Below are 24,243 nucleotides of genomic sequence, written 5' to 3'. Positions count from 1 at the left end.
CTCAACTACCGAAGCTAAATTTATTGCCATTACGGAAACTTATAAAAAAGAGTTATGGTTGAAGAAATTTTTGTAGGAATTGGGTTTGAAGCAACAAAGATATATGCTTTATTGTGATAGTCAAAGTGCTATTCATTTGAGTAAAATTTCTACTTTTCATTCAAGGTCGAAACACATTGATGTGAGATACCATTAGATTCGTGATGTGTTAGATTCGAAATTGTTGCAACTCGAAAAGGTTCACACGGATGATAATATTTCGGATATGTTGACTAAGACTTTGTCGAGGGATAAACATTTGAAGTGTCGAACTTTAGAGAGTATGGTTGATATCTCCACCTAAGTCGGTAGTGAGAGAATTGTTGGGTATACCTCCTTAATGGAGTAAAGGACCCAATTGGTTTATTAAAATATTTAGTTTGGTTTGGTGTTGGTTATAATATATTTTTACTATATTATACCTAACTTTTGGAGGCCCAATGGGTATTTAATAATCAGTTTGATAGCAGCTAAGGTTTTGTTAAAAAAACCCAAGATTAAATAATATATTGATATATATATTTGCTAGGAGGCAGCGGCTGATTATCTTTTATTTTTGGGTTTGGTTTTGGGCAACAACATAGAACTTTGTAAAAGTTCAATTGGTGATTTCCATTGGTACAGTGGCGACATGTAGTTTACTTTGCTTCACTTTGTTTGGACGTTTTGACAACTCCGCCTTCGCATTGAAGATGTTGGTTTTGGTTCATTATTTTTGGATCTTCTACAATTTTGTTTCGAAGACTTTTTGGTAAGGTCTTTCCTCTTGATTATTTGTGATTATTTGAAATTCACCTAAGGGTGGTTTTGTGAGACCATTCGTGTCTCGTTTGTAATCGTTTGGAAACTTTTTGGTTGATAGTGGAATCGGATTTCAATCCCGTGGATGTACCTCACATTGAGGGAACCATATAAAAATTCTCGTGTCGCGGTAGATTTAATTTTTTTGCATTAATTTTTATTCCCATTGATTGATTTACTTGTGGGAAATCATCTATTTTCCCTAACAAAAACAATAATGGCCGTCTCATGGTTCATCATTATATTTCTGACATTGATAGATATGCTATCGCACTTTTCCCTGATGAAACATTTGTTGGTATACTGCATTTGCATGAAAATCTTGATCATCTATCGAGCCCAGAAGATATGGGCAATGCTGTTGGCCCCATTGACGGCATATTTTTGCTGCACATTCTTGGGTATTATAGCAACAGCGACCGTATGGCTCTGTGAAACCCTGCTATGTGAGAGTTCAACCACCTCCATGTATTCGAACCTATCTTTCCACCGAATTTTCATGCCCTTACAAATGTGATTGGATTTGGGTTGGGCCCATATTACAAGATTATTTGGATTCGCTACTTTATTGAAAGGATTAGTGATGAAACATATGATATATAGGCTATCCTTATCATGTTGTTGTAATATACACTCTAGGTAAAGATTTGTGGAGACATTTCGATCTTCTTACAATACCTAAAGGCCGTACTATCTATAATTCTTTGTGTGCCACATGCATAAATGGAGCATATTATTGGTTGTCTGGTATGGATTATATTAAATATAGGATCCTTTCATTTGACATGCGGCTGGAGGAATTTAGAGAGATAGAGGGGCCTGATCATTCTGAGCATAAATGGGGGTTTCTTTCATTGTACAATGATTCTATTGGTTTGTTCCTTCGTCAAACTGGTGTGATTTTGCAATCTATTATTGATATATGGGTGATGGAGGAGGAAGGATGTTGGACCAAACTAATAACAGTAAATTCGTTTCTAGAAGTTTTTCTTCTGCGTGGGTTTTGGAATGAGGAGCTTTTGTTTGAAAGTCAGACGAATGAGCTGGTGTTGTACAACCATGAAACCCATGAGATGTGAAATCTTGAAATCTACGGATGTGGCTATGAAGCACGGATACTTCAAATAGGAAGACGTATCTGTATCAGATACTAATACTCCTTGGATACTTATGGATAAGTATCAGATACTTATTAAAAGTATCGGATACTTCTTAATTAATTTTTCATTAATTTTGAAGTATCGGATATTTAGTTTTGAAGTATCAAATGCTCCAAGTCACATATTATCGAATACTTCTTAATTAATTTTGAAGTATCAAACGCTCCAAGTCATGAATTACTCCTTTTACGAAATTAGAATTGTATCATTTCTTGCATAACATCATAATATAATATAACTGCAGGATAAATAGAATATTTTTATAATACTTTGCTTAGTTTTTTTTATAAAAATAACATTGTAAGCTAAAGTAATAGAATTCATCAAATTGACATATCTTCATTGTATCATGCATGTCCCCTATAACTACATAGAAGTAAGGATTAATAAGATAATATAACAATAGTAAAATTAAATATCAATAAATAAATAAGCAAATAAACTTGCATAGAATATTTTTGACTAGTACAAAAGGAAAAAACATAGGGTCAAGCTGTAGATTGTTTTGATATTATAATATCAACATATTAGACTTGATATTGAAATAAAATATTTGCAAGACCTATTGAAAATTTAAAAACTAAACTAGCTACTGGCTTAAATTAATACCTAATTCCTAAAAGATTAGTATTTTGCATTATAAAGTTACTGTGGTTTCTCAATATTCTTGAGCTTATGTGTAACTCACTGTTAATAATTTTTTTATTTTTTATTTTTTACAAACGTATCCTAGCCGTACCCGTATCCGTATCCTACTTTTTTAGGTTTTGTTGTATCACCATATCCATATCGTATCGTATCCGTACCTCGTATCCGTATCTGTGCTTTCTAGGGATGTGGCAATGCTCTTGGGCTTTGGGCTATTTGTTACAAGGAGAGCTTAGTTTCAATGTTTGGACAAAATGATGAGGATGGGAGGAGGAGGGGCTACCAATTCTCTAATGCGGTTCATGACTTCCTTATTACTGGTTGCTGCACGAGCTTAGGACTAGGAATCCAAAACCCGAATAACTTGTTTATTCTTATCCTGATTGTCTATCTTCGGACTCACTCTGTTTTATTATGGGCATGTTTTCTCATTGGTTTATTCTCTATTTTGAAAAATACTACTTTTTTATGGATGCTAAAATTAATAATTTTTTTTAAGTAGTAACTCTTTAACATCCAAACAACCCAATCTGACATTTGTCAGTGCTCAAATTAAGGGAAAATATCATTTAAGTGGAATGTAAGATAAATAATCTTAAATTAATGAAAAACTTTGCAACATTAAGACATAATTTTATATACTTTTTCATGAATTTGGTACTATTTTTTAACATTATACTGACACATTATTTCCCCTAAAATTAACAATTCCAAACTCTCTTCAGGGCACCTAGCCACTAAAACATAACACATCTCTTTGTTTTTACAATTGATGCTTCAATTATTTGGATTACTGATTTATTAAAAATTGAAAGTTAAGTTAAAAGAGAAAACTGTTGAGCTAAATAAATATATGCGTTGTTACCATTTTTTTCCTCCATTGTGATCCATCCAAACACATTGTAGAACAAAGACTTCATTTGTCTTCTTCGTTGTAATTTATCCACAACCACTTTGGTATGCAAAGAAAATGAAGAAGAGATAATAGTATTGGCATGGAGGCCTCCAGTTAAAAAAACACAAAAATAAAAGAAGATAATTTACGATCTCATATTAGACACATTGTGCTCTTGACTTAGGGTTGATTTGGAATGTTCTAAAAAAATGTACTTTTTGACTTATTGGTTTATATGGGTTGCGTTTGGATTGGGTTTGATGTGATGTGTTAGAGAGGTGATGTAATTTAAATAAGATGATGTGACTTAAATAGGATAGTGACTTTTTGACTTTTTGTATTATTTAGGTTATGCCAAGCTTAGCCTTATTGTGTTATAAGATAAATAGGTTTGATTTATTTTTTGAGAAACGAAAAAAGACTACATTATATTTTTTATTCTTTTGTTTTCATTTTTAAGATGCACACTATCCATACCAAAAATGGTAAAAACTATAAAACATAGAGAAATTGTTTAGTTTTATTGGAATAAATATAAATGTTACATGTGCTCTAATTTTATAATTGTTGATATAAATAACACAACTTATCACTTTTGTGTTATTATTCATTCTTCAAATGTGTGGTGTATAACATACAACCTATCCTAAATTATCATGACTTTCTTGATTCAATCGAAAAGGCAAAAAACTATTTTGTTGGCTTTGATTTTAAAAATATATATTAAAAGTTGGAGATTTGATTACGTATGGTATAATTTATTCCTATTTTAGAATACTTATAATTTCTTTTCATAATCTAAAAAAATTAAAAAGTTACTATTCTATTTAAGTCACATCATCTTATTTAAGTCACATCACCTCTCTACCACATCACTTCAAACCCAACCTATACCCAGCCCATATTTCATAAAAAGTCAAAAAGTACAGTTATTTAAATCATCTCAAACCACCTCAAAATGTCCATGTATAAAGATGGTAAATAAAGATCTCATTTTTATTCTGGGATTAATGATTCTTTCTTTTTTTACTTTTTTTCGTTTCAACAAAACAAATGTCTTCTTTATTAAGTTCATTGGGCCGTGATTGGATTGAGTTTACCTAATAATAATAATAATAATTAGCAGCTTGACACATGGGATGTATGTGCAAATTCGTAAAATAAATATAGCTTCAAATAGTGCATTCAATATATTGAATATATAAATTTTTTAAAAACAAAAATTGAATATATAAATAATTTTGGCTGAACTCAGTATCTTTAACTGAATTTAAAATTTTTAAAAATTGAATATAAAAATAATTAAACGCAAATTGAAAGACTAAGGTGCCGTTTAGTAACACTTACATTTTCAGTTTTCTGTTTATATTTACAAAAATTTTAAAAACTCAAATAAAAACTTGTTTGGTAAATTTTTAATTTATAAATCAGTGGTCTCAGTTTATAAATTTGGCCAAAAAATGTAAACTCAAAAAATGTGTTTTCGTTTTGAGTTTTGAGTTTTTTTTTTTTTTTACCACCCAACATTAGCCACCACCCGCCACTATTTTCCACCACCGTCTTCCGCCGCCACCACCACCACCACCACCTACCCCCTACCACCACCTGCTATCACCACTCACCACCCACCTGCCACCACCACCCATCACCCGCCACCACCACCCACCTGCCACCAACCAACCACCACCACCCACCTGCCACCCACTCGCCACCACCACCCACCCATCGCCACCGCCACCACCACCACCACCACCACCACCCACCTCCCACTTACCATCCACCCTCCACCACCCACCACCCGCCACTACCATCCACCGTCCGCCACTACCATCCACCGCCCCCCGCCACCACTCACCACCCACCTGCCACTACTATCCACCACCCGCCACCACCACCCACCTGCCACCTACCATCACCACCACCCACCCGCCACCCATCTGCCACCACCACCCACCCCCACCACCCACTTGCTACCACCCACCACCCGCCACCGTCACCCACCCACCTACCATTACCACCACTTGCCACCTACCCGTCATCCACCACCCACCTGCCACCACCACCCGCCACCACCACCGCCACCGCCACCGTCACCCACCACCATCCGCCACCGTCACCGTCACCCACCAATCCACCATCACCACCCGCCACCTACTCGCTGCCACCACCCACCCGCCACCACCCACCACCACCACCACCATCCACTCGTTACCACCCACCACCCGCCGCCGTCACCCACCTACCCACCACCGCCACCCACCCGCCACCACCTACCACCACCCGCCACCACCACCACCCACTCGCTACCACCCACCACCCGCCACCGTCACCCACCCACCCACCACCCACCCGCCACCACCCGCTACCCATCGTCACCACTTTCCACCACCGTTTTCCGCCGCCACTTGTCACCACTTGCCATTTCTCACTCTTTTTTATATTTTTAAAATTTTTTAAATATTTTGTCAATTACCAAACGTGTTTGTAGTTTATGTTTTTCTAAAAATAAATAAAAAATAAACAAAAACCAGATAAAATTTTTGTAAATAAAAACTGAAAAACGTAAACTTTATCAAACAGACCCCAAACATTTGTAATAAAAGAGATTTGATAAATATGAAAAAAAAAATTAATTAATTCAAAAAAATTTTAAAAAAAAGGGATATTTGCCAATAAATCTCATCTCGCAAACAAGATTCCAATTAATCTCAAGTTTTTTCTATTAATCTATTAAGTCCTATTAGTGGAGAGTTTCTTTCCGTGTGGTTCTATTTGTGATTTTAATAGTGTTTTGTAGGGCTAAGCAAGGAATTCGTAAAATCCGTAATCCGATCCGGTCCAGTTCAATTCAGTAGGTTTGGATTGATTTTTTAAATCCATGGTTCCGTTTCGGATTGAAAAATTAAAAATTCGTAGTCCACAGATCGGTTTCGGATTGAACCCATGGTTCCGAATTGAAACCGATCCGGACCGTATACAAATAGCCTATATTTATATTATACACCCTCCCACATAATGTTTTCTCTTATTCTGTATAAAACATAAACCCAAACCTAAATCCGCATAGTATCTTTTTTTATTGTTTTTGTTTGTTAATTTAAATATTTATGGTGGAACCAGTTTTCTTATGGTTGTTTAAATTCTAAAACAGTATGTCGCTATTGTAGAAAGACATGTTACTATTGTGGAACTGATATGATGCTATGTTTATGTTTTTATGAAATTAAAATGTTTTATATCTTTTTTGTTATTTAATTATGTGAATCTGTGGTCCTAAATCGATTCGATACGTGTTTAAATAGATTGGTTCGGATTGGTTCCACGATTTAAACAGATTGGATTGGTTCCAATTTTTCAAGAACCGTAGATAACGAGCTAGTCCTAATTTTATCTCAATCCGGACCATACTCACCCCTAGTGTTCTGGTGGACAGCTATACCCTTTTATTAATGTGACAGGTATAATGTAATACTCCAATATGGCAAGTATTAATATGTCACTCTAACGATGTGACACTTTAAAAAAATTAAAAATTCTTTAGTGTACTTTTCTTAAATGTTACAACGTGGCAAGTATGATGTCATACTCCATAACTTTTACTAAAAAAAAATAAAAATAAAAAAAATAAAAATTCCTTAGTGTATTTTTCCCAAGTGTGACAACGAGGTGGGTATGATGTAACACTTCAAAAAAAATAAAGACTCCTTAGTATATTTTTCTGAAACGTAACAACATAACGGGTATGATGTGACACTCTAAAAAAAATTGAAAACTCCTTGGAGCACTTTTTCCAAACGTGACAACGTGGCGGGTATGATGTGACACTCTAAAAAAAATTTAAAACTCCTTAATATACTTTTCTCAAACGTGATACGTGACACTCATTAGTGTACTTTTCCCAAACGTGACAACATGGCGAGTATGATGTGACGCTCTAAAAAAATTTAAAAAAAAACTTCTTAATGTATTTTTCTCAAACGTGGCAACGTGGCAGATATGATATGACACTCCAACATGGCAGGTATGATATGACACTCTAAAAAAATTAAAAACTCTTTAATGTACTTTTTCTAAATGTGAAACTCTAACGTGACGGGTATAATGTGACACTAAAAAACTCTTTAGTATACTATTTCAAATGTGATACTCCAATGTGACAGACAAATGAGTCATTATACATTCAAAATGACTAAATGGATCACAAGAAAAAAAAAATGAGACTTATTAATCAATCTCCTCCAAAAAAAATTCAAAGATAATGCAAAAGTATATGGGTGATATATATATATATATATATATCATATCAAACCTTGAAATTGAAATTAGGGGATGGAACATTTTCACATTTTTTATCTCAATCTCTTTATTAATTAACTAGTAGATATTTTGTGCGATACATGATAATTTATTTTTAAAATGAAAAATTAATTTCGAATCTTAATATTTTATGTAAAAAAATTCTAACAACTGAAAGCCAAATTACAAATAGATTTGCTAATGATTGATAAAAATTTATGTCACTACATGTGTTATCCTTTGTAAAAGGCTTATAAAAAAAATTAAAAATAATTTTTAAAAAATTTACATTTTTAACTTGGGGTTTTTTTTTTTTAGATTGGAAAGAAGAAAGAACTAAAGAAAAATCAAATTCTTGAGTTGGATAGTTAGGTATGGTGAGCCTATTTTGGGGCATGTTATAAAAATATTAATACAAAAAATTGAGATGGTTGGATATTAGTAGTTATATTTTTATATCAAATTTATCTTAAAAAAATAGACAGGAATATAATTTTAATGATAGACCATTCTTTTTTCATTTGGTGTATTAAGGAAATGAATCATTATAATAATTAATTAATTCAAAAAATTCAAAAAAAAAAGGGGGGGTACTTGCCAATAAATCTCATTTCACAAACAAGATTTCAATTAATCTCAAGTTTTTTCTATTAATCTGTTAAGTCCTATTAGTGGAGAGTTTCTTTCCGTGTGGTTCTGTTTGTGATTTTAATAGTGTTTTGTACGGCTAAGCAAGGAATTCGTAAAATCCGTAATCCGATCCGGTCCAGTTCAATTTAGTAAGTTTGGATTTATTTTTTGAATCCATGGCTCCGTTTCAGATTGAAAAATTAAAAATTCGTAGTCCACGGATCGGTTCTGGATTGAACCCCATGGTTCCGGATTGAAACCGATCCTGACCGTATACAAATAGTCTATATTTATATTATACACCCTCCCACATAATGTCTTCTCTTATTCCGTATAAAACATAAACCCAAACCTAAATCCACATAGTATCTTTTTTTATTGTTTTTGTTTGTTAGTTTAAATATTTATGGTGGAGCCAATTTTCTTATAGTTGTTTAAATTCTAAAACAGTATGTCGCTATTGTAGAAAGACATGTTACTATTGTGGAACTAATATGATGTTATGTTTATGTTTTTACGAAATTAAAATGTTTTGTATCTTTTTTGTTATTTAATTATGTGAATATGTCATCCTAAACCGATCCGATCCGTGTTTAAATAGATTGGTTTGGATTGGTTCCACAATTTAAACGGATTGGATTGGTTCCAATTTTTCAAGAACCGTAGATAACGAGCTAGTCCTAATTTTACCTCAATCCAGATCATACTCACCCCTAGTGTTCTGGTAGACAGCTATACCCTTTTATTAATGTGACAGGTATAATGTGATACTCCAATATGGCAAGTATTAATATGACACTCCAACGATGTGACACTTTAAAAAAATTAAAAATTCTTTAGTGTACTTTTCCTAAATGTTACAACGTGACAAGTATGATGTCATACTCCATAACTTTTACTATAAAAAAATAAAAATTCCTTGGTGTATTTTTCCCAAGTGTGACAATGAAGCGGGTATGATGTAACACTTCAAAAAAAATAAAGACTCCTTAGTATATTTTTCTGAAACGTAACAACATAACGGGTATGATGTGACACTCTAAAAATAATTGAAAACTCCTTGGCGCATTTTTTCCAAACGTGACAACGTGGCGGATATAATGTAGCACTCTAAAAAAAATTTAAAGCTCCTTAATATACTTTTCTCAAACGTGATACGTGACAGTCTTTAGTATACTTTTTCCAAACGTGACAACATGGCGAGTATGATGTGACGCTCTAAAAAAAAAAAAACTTCTTAATGTATTTTTCTCAAATGTGACAACGTGACAGATATGATATGACACTCTAACATGGCAGGTATGATATGACACTCTAAAAAAATTAAAAACTCTTTAATGTACTTTTTCTAAATGTGAAACTCTAACGTGACGGGTATAATGTGACACTAAAAAACTCTTTAGTATACTATTTCAAATGTGATACTCCAATGTGACGGACAAATGAGTCATTATACATTCAAAATAACTAAATGGATCACAAGAAAAAAAAAATATGAGACTTATTAATCAATCTCCTCCAAAAAAATTCAAAGATAATGCAAAAGTATATGAGTGATATATATATCATATCAAACCTTGAAATTGAAATTTTTTTCGAAAATCTTACTTCCCCTCTTACTTCCCCCCCCCCCCCCCAAAAAAAAATCTGAATATCTATTCCTTACTCATTATTTTTTCTAAAATAAGTAAATTTTCATAATATATTTTCAACTTACTATTCTCAACCATCCAAGAAATAAGAATTTTTTTTTTTATTTTTTAATATTTTATTATTATCATTATTTTTTGTGTTTCAAAAAATGTTTAAGAACATCCTCATTCTTTTTTTGTGTGTGCAATTTTTATTTTATTTTTTTGGAAAAGTTTGGAATACTATTGTTTTGGAAACAATTTGAAAATTGAAAAAGAGTCTACCTACATTTTAAAGAAATATAGAAAGAAAAAAAAAATTGAGAACACAATGAATAAAAAAAAAATTATTCCCTTTTTTGTTTTCTTTTTCTGACTTCTCTATTAACCTGTTAAATCAATATGCAAAATAAACAAAGAACTTTTTCTTTTGAAGAACACAATGTCGTAAAAACTTTATATATATATATATATATATATATTTAAAATGTTTACAAAAAAATTATATAAAAATAAGTTTAAACTCAGAATGCTACCCTATATAATTTAAATTCACTAGAAACAAAAAAAAAAACTAAAAATAATAGAAAAAAATACTAAAAATAAAAAAACTCAATTTCAAAAAAATTGAATTCAGAAAATTGGAACCCGGTGAATTTTTCATCTCAAAAATGAAAAAAAAAAGTTTAAACATTAAATAAATTCTTTAGACAATAATAGAATTTTAATTTTGTTTTACCCACTTAATTTTGAAATTACTATAAGTCGATCGATTCTATAAAAATTAATTTGGGGAATAATCTAGTTACAAGTATGTGCATGCGTACACATAAAGTAGCCAATAAATTTTCGACTCAATTAGTTTATTCAGTATGGACTCTGGATAATTTGAAACTTAAAAAGATAATTCTAAATGAGGAATTTTATATATTTTTATTATTTTTTTGTAAAGTATATTATTTAAAATTTAATTTGTTTATATTTAGGGGACTTATTGATTTTTAAGGCATAGTTTGGAGGTAAAATAAAATTCCAAATTAAATTTAGTGCTAAGTCAGCAAATTTCGTTTGATTGTAAATGAAAATAGACGACGAGAAGTAAATTGGACAATTTTTTTTTCAAAAAATAAGAATTAAATTAAAATAATACAAAATCTTAATGCCAAATTAATTTTTGTATAATAATTTAAAAAACAAAATAATATTTTCTTGATATTTTATCTTAAACTATTTTAATATTTTTATTTTTATTTTTATTTTTATTGACACCAAAATACATCATCCCATCGTTCAAAAAAAAAAAAAAAAAGGGATGCATCAATAAATTCCAAATTAATAACTTATACACTGTTTAGTCCTAAAAGTTTCTTATAGACTGAAAGGTCCCATTACAATGTTTCAAACATTAGATTAATGTTTCGAATATTAGATTTCGAACATCAGATTAATGTTTCGAACATTAGATTTCGAACATCAGATTAATGTTCAAACATTAGATTGATGTGCAAATAGAACTAAATGGAGCATAAGAAAACTTTTAGAACTAAATGGTTCAACTTTTCAGAAACTAGGACTTATGGGTAAATTTTCCAAAAAAAAATACATCATCCCAAATCAAACCACCCCTAATTCACCCCAACAACATCTCGTTTCGTTCATCGTATTTGTGAGAAACTCTCTCGTCTCCCTCTGGCTCCTCCTCCTCAACTTGTCGGTTGCCGCCACCGCCGTCGCTAGCCTTGTCGGTCGCCGTCGATCATCCTCTCAGATCGCTGATTTGGTAACGGGTAAGTCTCCCTTTCTCTTTGCTTTCTTATTTACTCTCCAGATTTGTTTCTCTTGCTCTTCTATTTACTCTCCTTTTGCTATCCAGGTTGTGGGCATTTTTTTAATATTATTTTTTGATCTTGGAGTGCAATGACCACAGTTGTTTGTCTGTATTAGTTTAATTTGGACTGACTAATATTATTTTGTGTTAGATTGTGGCTGTTCTTATTAATCTCTCCTGTTGAAATTGTGGAGATTTTAGGTATATAGACATCTCTCAACCACATCGCCCGAAGCAATCTCTCTCTCTCTCTCTCTCTCTCTCTCTCTCTCTGCGTTAACATTTGAAGCTGGTTCTCTCTTTTTTACTTTATTTTTCTGTGCTTCTTATCTGTCAATTGTCTGGTTTTTACCGATCTATTCATATGTTTTTGGTTTATTGATTTATTTCCATGTCTTAGAATCTCTCCATCTATTCCTCAGAAATTCCATATATTTCTATAGGTGAACTTGTTTATTAGGGGGGAAAAAAGAAAAAAGAAACAAAAAACTCCAAAACTAAAAACTAATCGGATGAGTTTTTTTTTTTTTTTCACAGTTCCAGAAATATTAATAAATTTTTTGAATTCTCAAAAAATAATATTTCATCTTTTTCCAAATGCAACACTTTGCCAAACGTTAAGACTTTTGAAGTGCAATGTTATATCTTTGCTATTAGTTCAAAGTTGTCAATTCATTCCTTATTCTTTGTTTTAGGTAGTGTTCTGCTGTCACCTTTCTTAAAAAAGGATTTGATTCATGAAACATTATTTGAGAGAGGTAAAATGTCGCAGAGCAACTGTGATCATCGTGATAAATGATTGTTTGATGTTATAGATTTTTTTTTTGGATTTATTGTCTCAAAATCACATACGATACGTCAACCTATATTTCTTTTTATATTATTTGGTGTATTAAGGAAATGAATCATTATCAATATCTTTTTTGGAATTGAGGTTGTTGCGGCTGGTGAGCATTACAAGATTTCTTTTTGTCCTTTTTCACTCAACTAAAATGCAGGTTTGTTCTTTTTATTTTTGTGTCATCAGAAAAATAAGGCTCGACAGCAGAGGTGGTAAAATGTTGAGCACTAGGGATCGAAATTTACCTGAAGATGTTGTGAATGAGATACTCTCAAGGCTGCCCGTGAAATCCCTATTGCGATTCAAATGTGTGTGCAGGTACTGGTACACACTAATTAAAAATCCTGATTTCATTAGCAAACACTTTAACCAAAAAAACAATAATGGCCGTCTCCTTGTTCATCATTATATTTCCGACATTGATAGATATGCTATCGCTCTTTTCCCTGATGAAACACTTGCTGGCATACCGCCTTTACATGAAAATCTTGATCATCTACAGATCCCAGATTGTATGGGAGATGTTGTTGGCCCCATTGACGGCATATTTTTGGTATACACTTGGTATAGTGATGGCGACCGTATGGCTCTGTGGAACCCTGCTATGAGAGAGTTTAGACGCCTCCATGTACTCGAACCAATTTTTCCACCAAATTTTCATGCCATTAGAAATGTAGTTGGATTTGGGTTGGATCCATTGACTAGGGATTACAAGATTATTTGGATTCGCAACTTTTATGAAGTGATTGGTGATGAATCAGGTGATGAATGGGATGATGACATATATTATCCTTATTATGTTGTTGCAGTGTACACTCTAGGTAAAGATTCGTGGAGACATTTCGATCTTCTTACGATGCCTACACGTCGTTCCATCTATAATTCTTTATGTGCCACATGCATAAATGGAGCATATTATTGGCTGTGTAGTGTAGTTAATGATGCTAATCGATATGGCATCCTTTCATTTGACATGAGGCTAGAGGAGTTTAGAGAGATAGAGGTGCCTGCTAGTACTAAACATAAATGGGGGTCTCTTTCATTGTACAACGGTTCTATTGGTTTGTTCTTTTCTCAGACTGATTTGACTTTGGAATGTATTATTGATATATGGGTGATGGAGGAGGAAGGGTGTTGGATCAAACTAGTAACAGTAAAACCCTTTCCAGAAGTTTCACGTCTGTGTGGGTTTTGGAAGGAGAAGGAGCTTTTCTTTGAAACTCGGACGAACGAGCTGGTGTTGTTCAACCATGAAACTCATGAGATTAGAAATCTTGAAATGTACGGAGATGGCGGTTTTCTTGCGCTTTGGGCTGTTTGCTACAAAGAGAGCTTAGTTTCATTGTTCGGACAAAATGATGAGGATGGGAGGAGGTGCTACCAATTCTCTGATGCGGTTCATGACTTCTTTAGGAAACCAGAGCCTAGCGTTTAGGGAACCAAATCCAAAATGAACTATTATTATTGTTATCTGATTGTCCTCTTCGGTTTCCCCCTCTTTTTTTTCTTTCTTTTTTTTTTTTTTTTTTTTTTTGTTGTTGTGTGTGTAGGTTGTCTCGTTGGTTTATTTTCTCTCTTCTGAAAATTTGTACTTTTTTTTATGGATGTTGAAATTAATAAATCAAAATTATATATGTTGACCAACGAATTGTACTTTTTATTATTATTTTGAAGAGTAATACTACATCTCCTAATTTCTACCCCCGAACTCCCTCGAATGATACCAATTTATTTTTTGCCATATCATTGGGTGAGTTTGGAAAAATTAGGGGATGGAACATTTTCACACTTTTTATCTCAATCTCTTTATTAATTAACTAGTAGGTATTTTGTGCGATACATGATAATTTATTTTTAAAATGAAAAATTAATTTTGAATCTTAATATTTTGTGTAGAAAAATTCTAACAATTGAAAGCCAAATTACAAATCGATTTGCTAATGATTGATAAAAAATTGTCACTATATGTGTTATCCTTTGTAAAAGGCTTATAAAAAAAATTCAAATAATTTTTAAAAAAATTATATTTTTAACTTGAAATCAAACCATCATTTGTATTAATCTAATTTATCAAAAAAATTATGAATTTCACTTATATCGAAATATTTTTTTATGAAAAAAATAAAAATAACGAAAAAATTTATAATATATATAAATATTGACTTGATTATAACTCATGATGTAATTTTTTTGATTATTAATTGAAAAGACTTTTGCTAATTTTTTTTGTTTTTAATTGTATCTAAAGTGATGCATCAGGTCGTTAATTATATCTTAAGGTGGATTTACTCAAAGGTGGGACAGTAAGAGTTATTCACATTGATGCATAAAAAATTACAAATTCAAATCATAAATAGTGTTTTTAAAAGGAATTAGGCACAAAATTTCTATAACTTTAATAGTTTCAGTTCTTAAAAAGATTCTGATTAATTATATGACACATCATAATAATTGCAAATTTTTTATTCCAGCTAAATTATTTTTGCATACATCTTTTGGCAGGGCTAATGAAGGTACATTATCAATAATATGAAAATTTCAAAATTTTTATTTAAAAACTACTCAAGAAACATCAATAGGTGCCTTAAATATGTACAATTATTTTTGATGAATCATTATTCTTTAAAATAATACTCTACCATTTATCATTTGGCATTTGTTAAAAATTTAACAAAAAAAAATATTGAATTCTATTATTTTAATTAAACAATATTAAATTGAACGCTACACGTGTATATAAATTATTTTTAAAACTAACCGGATGAGTTTTTTTTTTTTCACAGTTCCAGAAATATTAATAAATTTTTTGAATTCTCAAAAAATAATATTTCATCTTTTTCCAAATGCAACACTTTGCCAAACGTTAAGACTTTTGAAGTGCAATGTTATATCTTTACTATTAGTTCAAAGTTATCAATTCATTCCTCATTCTTTCTTTTAGGTAGTGTTCTGCTGTCACCTTTCTTAAAAAAGGATTTGATTCATGAAACATTATTTGAGAGAGGTAAAATGTCGTAGAGCAACTGTGATCATCGTGATAAATGATTGTTTGATGTTATAGATTTTTTTTTTTTTTTGATTTATTGTCTCAAAATCACATATGATACGTCAACCTATATTTCTTTTTATATTATTTGGTGTATTAAGGAAATGAATCATTATCAATATCTTTTTTGCAATTGAGATTGTTGCAGCTGGTGAGCATTACAAGATTTCTTTTTGTTCTTTTTCACTCAACTAAAATGCAAGTTTGTTCTTTTTATTTTTGTGTCATCAGAAAAATAAGGCTCGACAGCAGAGGTGGTAAAATGTTGAGCACTAGGGATCGAAATTTACCTGAAGATGTTGTGAATGAGATACTCTCAAGGTTGCCCGTGAAATCCCTATTGCGATTCAAATGTGTGTGCAGGTACTGGTACACTCTAATTAAAAATCTTGATTTCATTAGCAAGCACTTTAACCAAGAAAACAATAATGGCCGTCTCCTAGTTCATCATTATATTTCCGACACTGATAGATATGCTATCGCTCTTTTCACTGATGAAACACTTGCTGGCATACCGCCTTTACATGAAAATCTTGATCATCTACAGATCCCAGATTGTATGGGAGATGTTGTTGGCCCCATTGACGGCATATTTTTGGTATGCACTTGGTATAGTGATGGCGACCATATGGCTCTGTGGAACCCTGCTATGAGAGAGTTTAGACGCCTCTATGTACTCGAACCAATTTTTCCACCAAATTTTCATGCCATTAGAAATGTAGTTGGATTTGGGTTGGATCCATTGACTAGGGATTACAAGATTATTTGGATTCGCAACTTTTATGAAGCGATTGGTGATGAATCAGGTGATGAATCGGGTGATGACATACATTATCCTTATTATGTTGTTGCAGTGTACACTCTAGGTAAAGATTCATGGAGACATTTCGATCTTCTTACGATACCTACAGGTCGTTCCATCTATAATTCTTTATGTGCCACATGCATAAATGGAGCATATTATTGGCTGTGTACTGTAGGTAATGCTAATCGATATGGCATCCTTTCATTTGACATGAGGCTAGAGGAGTTTAGAGAGATAGAGGTGCCTGCTAGTACTGAACATAAATGGGGGTCTCTTTCATTGTACAACGGTTCTATTGGTTTGTTCTTTTCTCAAACTGATTTGACTTTGGAATGTATTATTGATATATGGGTGATGGAGGAGGAAGGGTGTTGGATCAAACTAGTAACAGTAAAACCCTTTCCAGAAGTTTCACGTCCGTGTGGGTTTTGGAAGGAGAAGGAGCTTTTCTTTGAAACTCGGACGAACGAGCTGGTGTTGTTCAACCATGAAACTCATGAGATTAGAAATCTTGAAATGTACGGATGTGGCAGTTTTCTTGGGCTTTGGGCTGTTTGCTACAAAGAGAGCTTAGTTTCATTGTTCGGACAAAATGATGAGGATGGGAGGAGGTGCTACCAATTCTCTGATGCGGTTCATGACTTCTTTATTACCAGTCGCCAGAGCCTAGCGTTTAGGAAACCAAATCCAAAATGACCTATTATTATTGTTATCTGATTGTCCTCTTCGGTTTCCTTTTTTTTTCTTTTTTTTTGTGTAGGTTGTCTCGTTGGTTTATTTTCTCTCTTCTGAAAATTTGTACTTTTTTTTATGGATGTTGAAATTAATAAATCAAAATTATATTTGTTGACCTGTTTTTACTTTTTATTATTATTTTGAAGAGTAATACTACATCTCCTAATTTCTACCCACGAACTCCCTCGAATGATAACAATTTATTATTTGCCATATCATTGGGTGAGTTTGGAAAAATTAGGGGATGGAACATTTTCACACTTTTTATCTCAATCTCTTTATTAATTAACTAGTAGGTATTTTGTGCGATACATGATAATTTATTTTTAAAATGAAAAATTAATTTTGAATCTTAATATTTTGCGTAGAAAAATTCTAACAATTGAAAGCCAAATTAAAGAACAATTGCATCCTTTATTATTTTATTTATGATCAGATACATTGTATATTTATACAGATACCATGTAACAAACTTCTAACAAACTATAACAAACTCTAACTAACTTTGAGTTAACAAACTCTAATTACTAACTAACCTGGGTTCAACAAACTAACTGCTTAACTAACTATCTTGAGTTCTTGAGCTTGCTGCAGACCCATCTGGTGCTTCTGATGCAAAGTGAGAATCTGGTGCAGAGAGAGTCTTATGGGACTGCTGCAGAGAGACTGCTGCAGAGAGAGTCTTATTATCATCCCCCTGCAAGCGGATGGGAGGAGAAGTGACCAGCAGCTTGGATTAAAGGTACTGAAACCGAGCAACAGACAATGGTTTGGTGAAGATATCTGCAATTTGCTCTGCAGAGGGTATGTAGTAAACAAGAAGCTTCTTGGAAGCAATTTTGTCACGAATAAAGTGACAATCAACTTCGATATGTTTGGACCTTGTGTGAAACACATGATTTGAGGCTAAGGCAATGGCAGATAAGTTGTCACACCAAAGAATGGGAGTGGTTACAATAGGGAGAGAAAGATCATGAAGAAGCATTTGTAACCAACTAAGTCCAGCTGTAGCATGAGCAAGAGAACGATACTCCACTTCGGTGCTGGATCGGGACACAGTAGGCTGCTTTTTAGCAGACCAAGAGATGATGTTAAAACCAAGGAAAACACAGTAGCCAGAGGTAGATTTGCGATCAACAGTGTCACCAGCCCAATTTGAATCAGAAAAGGCCTGAAGCTCAAACGAACTAGGATGAAAAGTCAAGCCATAAGAAAGGGAACTCTGAACAAACCGAAGAATGCGTTTGAGCAGAGTAAAGTGAGCATTAGTAGGGGCATGCATGTATTGACAAGCTTGATTGACAGCGAAAGACAGATCGAGACGAGTAAGAGTTAGATACTGTAAAGCACCTACCAAACTTCTGTATAACTGAGGCTGATGAAAAGGAAGATTAGCAGTAGGAGTATCAACAAGTTTCATTGACAGAGGAGTAGGACATGGTTTACAAGAGGTCATTCCAGCTTTAAGAAGAATGTCAGAGGCATATTTAGATTGAGACAGAAAATAAGAGTCACCCACTGCTTGAATAGAAATACCCAAGAAATAAGAAAGATCACCCAATTCTTCATGGCAAAAGCAGAGTGCATCTGGTGAATGAGAGCTTGAAGATGAGAGGGACTATTACCAGTAAGTAAAGTGTCGTCGACGTACACCAGAAGGACCGTTATGCTAGTGGAAGTCTTGTGAATAAAGAGAGAGTTATCACAATGACTATTGACAAACCCTTGAGATAATAAGAACTTGGAGAAAGTAGAATACCAAGCACGAGGAGCCTGTTTGAGGCCATAAAGAGCTTTCTGAAGTTTGCATACATGATGAGGAGAGGAAGAGCTAACAAAACCCGGTGGTTGAGTCATATATACTTCCTCATCCAAACTGCCGTGAAGAAAGGCATTGCTGATGTCTAGTTGCTTTAATGGCCAATGATAATGTAATGCCATACAAAGCAAAACCCGGATAGTGGGATGTTTAGCCACAAGGCTAAAAGTTTCAGTATAATCAAGGCCCCCTTGCTGTAAAAATCCCTTAGCAACCAACCGAGCTTTATATCGGGCAATAGAACCATCACTGTTGCGTTTGATTCGAAAAACCCACTTACAACCAATAGCCTTCTTAGTAGAAGGAAGAGGGACAAGAGACCAAGTACCCTGAGCAAGTAAGGCATTATATTCTTCAAGCATTGCTGAATGCCAAAGAGGGGAAGCAAGAGCTTGTTGATGAGAAGAAGGTTCAATATCAGAAAAGGAAGGAGTAGTACAAGCGACAAGACCCTTAGTTTTAGATCTAGTAAGCATGGGATGAGAATTAGTAGAAAAAGAGAGAGGAGGAATAGATGAAGTGAAAGGAGGTAAAGAAGGTAAATGAATAAAAAGCGAATCAATTGGAATAGGGTGAGAAGATGCAATAGGTTGTGAGGAAGGCCCAGATAAAGGTGGAGCAGAAAGTTGGACAGCAGAACAGGGCTGAGAAACTGGAGAAATAACAGCAGCAGTGCTGGCCGGAGAACAAACCAGAGGAGCTAGAGAGGATGCAGGCAGAGGTGCTGGTGAGGAACATGGGTGAGGAACTGAGGAAGGAACAACAGGAGGTCTGTTAGAAGAACAGAAAGGAGGAGCTCCAGAGGAAGAAGGCAAAGGGGCTGCGGGTGAACAAGACGGAAGAGCAGCAACAGCAGATCGGGAGGAAGGTGGAGCAGGAGTAGATGTAGGCCAAAAGAAAGAATGAAGATGAGAGAAAGATTGAGTAGGGGCAGATGAATAAGTAGAAAAAGGAAAAACATTTTCATGAAATTCAACATGTCGAGTAATATAGACTTGACCCGTGGTCATGTCCATACAACGATAGCCTTTATAAGATGAGTGATAGCCAAGAAAAACACATAAAAAGGATCGAGGCTGCAACTTAGAATGAGTGTAAGGTCTTAACCAAGGAAAGCATTGGCAGCCAAATACCTTCAAAAAAGAATAATCAGGTAAGACATGATAAAGGAGCTCAAAAGGAGATTTGTTAGACAATTTTACACTGGGCATTCTATTAATGAGATGAATGGCAGTAGCAACTGCATCAAACCAGAATGTAGTGGGAACAGAAGAATGGTGAAGCAACGCAATAGTAGTCTTAACAATGTGTCTATGTTTACGTTCAGAGACACCATTTTGTAGGGGAGTATAAGGACAAGATAGTTGATGGACTATTCCTTGAGCTTTTAAGAATTTAGTCATGGAAGAGTTCACAAATTCAGTGCCACCATCAGTCCTTAATACTTGAAGTTTAGTAGAAAATTGAGTCTCAGCATAGGCTTTAAATTCTAAAAATTTGGAGAAAACTTCACTTTTGTAACATAGAGGATAAAGCCAAGTAAAGCGACTACAATCATCAATGAAAAGCACATAATACTTGTATTCAGATGAAGTAGAATGAAAAGGTCCCCATACATCACTATGAATGAGAGAAAATGGATTATTCACAGTAGAATTTGACAGTTTAAAAGGAAGTCTATGACTCTTAGCTATACTACAATGTGTACAAGAACTAAGATCAGACTTTGTTTTATTAAAAGAAAAAGGCAAATGCTTCTTTAAAACAGTAAACTTCAATGGAGATGGATGGCCCAATCGTTTGTGCCAAGTATCTGCAGAAGCACAGGCAGAGGTCTTTGTTAAGAAGGCAGTAGATGAGGCTGGAGAAGGATGCATAGCAGTAAGATGATGAGAAGAAGACAACAGAGATGGAAAGTGATACAGGCCATTAGCATTATATCCTTTGTGCAAAATGGCCTTGGTGGTCTTGTCCTGAACCACAAAGGAAGAAGCATCAAAAGTAATAGTGCAATTATTATCTTTGGTGAGTTGATGAACAGAGAGAAGATTGGAAGAGATGGGAGCATGAAGAAGTTTATTTAGTTTGAAAGAAAAATGAGGAGTAGGAAGGAGTCCTTTACCTGTGTGATGAATAGGAATAGAAGTGCCATTTCCAACCATAATCTGATCAGAACCAGTATAGGATTGTGATATGTTGAGATTGGAGAGATCATTAGTAATATGATCAGAGGCAGCCGAATCAAGGTACCAGGGAGCAGTCTCAGATAGAGAAGGAGGAGGCACAGAAGTAACATAGGCTCTTGGTGAAGGATAAACAGAAGAGAGTTCAGAAACAGACTGTGATGAAAAAGTTGGAGCAGAAGCATGTGGAGGAACAGTCTGATGAAAGTTCAGATCCAGTCTGTGCCAACAATCAATAGTCGTATGATTACCTTTGCCACAGATTTGACAAAGTTTAGCAGATGAATAGAATCGACCTCTACCTCGAGAATTATGTCGTCCAGTACCACGAAAAGAGCCTCGATAGCCTCCTCTCTGATTTTGAAAAGAAGATCGTCCTCCTCTTGAAGAAAAAGATCCACTGGTGGATACATAGGCAACTGTGTTTTCATGAGATTGTAATTTTTTCTGTTTGAAGTCTATATGAAGAGACTCAGAACACAAAAGAGAAGATAAGTCCACCATGGAAATAGGCTCAATTCGAGCACGGATAGCAGTTTTAAGAGCATCAAACTCATCCGGCAAGCCATTCAGAGTGATCAGTACCAAATCTTCATCATCCATAGGTGATGAAGCAATAGCTAATTTATCAGCAAGTTCTTTGATTTGAAGCAAATATTCTTTAATTGATTTGGAGCCTTTGGTTAACTGAGTCAATTGATTCTTGATTTGATGGATGTGAGAACGAGACACCATGGTGGACCGGTTGCAAAGAGCAGTCCAGACCTCAAAACTGTGTTGCAGATGAAGAACAGCGGAAAAAAATGTAGGTGTAAGAGTAGCAGTTATACAACTGAGCAGATGAGCATCAGTCTTGTTCCAAATGACTCGATCTGGTTTCAAAACTTCAACACCATTAGAGTTGGTGATCATCAATGAAGGACATGGAACTGATCCAATTGCAAAGTCTAACAGATCTGTAGCTCGTAGAACATTCTAAAATTGACTTCGCCATATAAGAAAATTGGTAGAATCGAATTTAATAGTGATAAAAGAATTCAGATTGGAAATCAAGAGATTAAGATTTGCAGGTAAAGAAGAAGAAGATGAAGAAGATGATGAAGCAGCCATATATGAATATATGGATTGAAACTATGCTCGTAGGAGCTCTATGGAGGCTCTGATACCATGAAGAACAATTGAATCCTTTATTATTTTATTTATGATCAGATACATTGTATATTTATACAGATACCATGTAACAAACTTCTAACAAACTATAACAAACTCTAACTAACTTTGAGTTAACAAACTCTAATTACTAACTAACCTGGGTTCAACAAACTAACTGCTTAACTAACTATCTTGAGTTCTTGAGCTTGCTGCAGACCCATCTGGTGCTTCTGATGCAAAGTGAGAATCTGGTGCAGAGAGAGTCTTAGGGGACTGCTGCAGAGAGACTGCTGCAGAGAGAGTCTTATTATCACAAATTACAAATAGATTTGCTAATGATTGATAAAAATTTATGTCACTATGTAAAAGGCTTATAAAAAAATATTCAAATAATTTTTTTAAAAATTATATTTTTAACTTAAAATCGAATCATCATTTGTATTAATCTAATTTATCAAAAAATTATGAATTTCACTTATATCAAAATATTTTTTTCTGAAAAAAATAAAAATAACTAAAATTTTTATAATATATATAAATTATGACTTGATTATAACTCATGGTATATTATTTTGATTATTAATTGAAAAGATTTTTGCTAATTTCTTTTGTTTTTAATCGTATCTAAAGTGATGCATCAGGTCTTTAATTATATCTTAAGGTGGGTTTACTCAAAGGTAGGATAGTAAGAGTTATTCACATTGATGCATAAAAAATTATAAATTCAAATCATAAATAGTGTCTTTAAAAAGAATTAGGCACAAAATCTCTATAACCTTAATAGGTTCAGTTCTTAAAAGGATTCTGATTAATTATATGACACATCATAATAATTGTAAATTTTTTATTCAAGCTAAATTATTTTTGCATACATATTTTGGCAGAGCTAATGAAGGTACATTATCAATAATATTAAAATTTCAAAATTTTTATTTAAAAACTACTCAAGAAACATGCCTTAAATATATACAATTATTTTTGATGAATCATTATTCTTTAAAATAATACTCTTACCATTTATCATTTGGCATTTGTTAAAAATTTAACAAAAAAAAAAAGTATTGAATTCTATTATTTCAATTAATCAATATTAAATTAGACGTTACACGTGTATATAAATTATTTTTAGAAATGACCGTCGGAACTTTTTGTTAGTAGTTTATCCGAGTTGAATAGAGCGAGTTAACTGGGACAGACAGATATTTGAACAGTCCTAAATCCCAGATTGTCAATCCGCCTGCCCCACTCCCTCAATTGAGTTATCAGATTACAAGTATTTTCATAGAATTTATAACTAAATAATTTTTTTCCAAATAAATAAAGAAATGATAAATAAAAAGTAAATTATCATTAAATGGATATACATGGACACCTGATGAAAGTAACACATTGGCCATTTATTAGTCTTGTAACTTTCTGCTAGAATCAATTAGGCCCAACATAGCCCAACCTCTAAGATCTCCAGTGCAGCCGATGTTCAAAGTACACTGGTGTTGCCTTTCTTGTAATTAGGGATGACAATTTACATAATCACATAGAAAAATGAAAAGAAATGTTACTAAAACAGTATGTCGCTATTGTGGAAAGACATGTTACTATTATAGAACTAATATGATGCTATGTTTATGTTTTTATGAAATTAAAATGTTTTATATCGTTTTTGTTATTTAATTATGTGAATCTGTGGTCTTAAACCGATCTGATCCGTGTTTAAATAGATTGGTTCAGATTAGT

At 33.4% G+C, this 24,243-nt stretch overlaps 3 protein-coding genes across 4 annotated transcripts; all 3 read left to right on the top strand.

Annotated features, from left to right (window-relative positions):
- The first annotated feature begins 1,068 nt into the window (after positions 1-1,068).
- On the top strand, positions 1,069-1,919 carry LOC145803490 (uncharacterized). Its single transcript, XM_082896772.1, has 2 exons — positions 1,069-1,241; positions 1,610-1,919. The coding sequence occupies exons 1-2, from the start codon at positions 1,069-1,071 to the stop codon at positions 1,917-1,919; spliced, it is 483 nt and encodes a 160-aa protein (XP_082752898.1).
- Positions 1,920-11,743: 9,824 nt separating this feature from the next.
- On the top strand, positions 11,744-14,403 carry LOC145804446 (putative F-box/kelch-repeat protein At3g22730). Of its 2 annotated transcripts, XM_082898321.1 has the most exons (3): positions 11,749-11,887; positions 12,956-13,087; positions 13,272-14,403. In XM_082898321.1, exons 2-3 carry the CDS (start codon positions 13,076-13,078, stop codon positions 14,202-14,204), a joined length of 945 nt encoding a protein of 314 aa, XP_082754447.1. In that variant the 5' UTR covers positions 11,749-11,887; positions 12,956-13,075; the 3' UTR covers positions 14,205-14,403. The 2 variants fall into 2 exon arrangements, with proteins under 2 accessions (XP_082754446.1, XP_082754447.1); XM_082898320.1 differs by having other exon boundaries at positions 11,744-11,887; positions 12,956-14,403.
- A 1,659-nt stretch (positions 14,404-16,062) lies between these two features.
- On the top strand, positions 16,063-17,472 carry LOC145804445 (putative F-box protein At5g62060). The gene has a single exon (XM_082898319.1). The coding sequence runs from the start codon at positions 16,078-16,080 to the stop codon at positions 17,314-17,316; it is 1,239 nt and encodes a 412-aa protein (XP_082754445.1). The 5' UTR covers positions 16,063-16,077; the 3' UTR covers positions 17,317-17,472.
- The last annotated feature ends 6,771 nt before the right edge of the window (positions 17,473-24,243 follow it).

This window comes from Camellia sinensis, chromosome 12 (genome assembly GCF_055761805.1).
Source record: "Camellia sinensis isolate YWXY chromosome 12, ASM5576180v1, whole genome shotgun sequence".
Lineage (NCBI taxonomy): Eukaryota > Viridiplantae > Streptophyta > Magnoliopsida > Ericales > Theaceae > Camellia > Camellia sinensis.
The sequence above is the reverse complement of the archived record's forward strand: the minus strand, read 5'-3'. Positions and strand labels throughout refer to the sequence as shown.

Excerpts from the sequence above, each read along its gene's own strand:
- LOC145804446 (XM_082898320.1), top strand. The coding sequence starts at position 12,987 with ATGTTGAGCACTAGGGATCGAAATTTACCTGAAGATGTTGTGAATGAG.
- LOC145804445 (XM_082898319.1), top strand. The coding sequence starts at position 16,078 with ATGTTGAGCACTAGGGATCGAAATTTACCTGAAGATGTTGTGAATGAG.
- LOC145803490 (XM_082896772.1), top strand. The coding sequence starts at position 1,069 with ATGGTTCATCATTATATTTCTGACATTGATAGATATGCTATCGCACTT. Across the intron at positions 1,242-1,609 it reads TTTTTGCTGCACATTCTTGG|GATCCTTTCATTTGACATGC; the intron begins GTATTATAGCAA and ends TATTAAATATAG.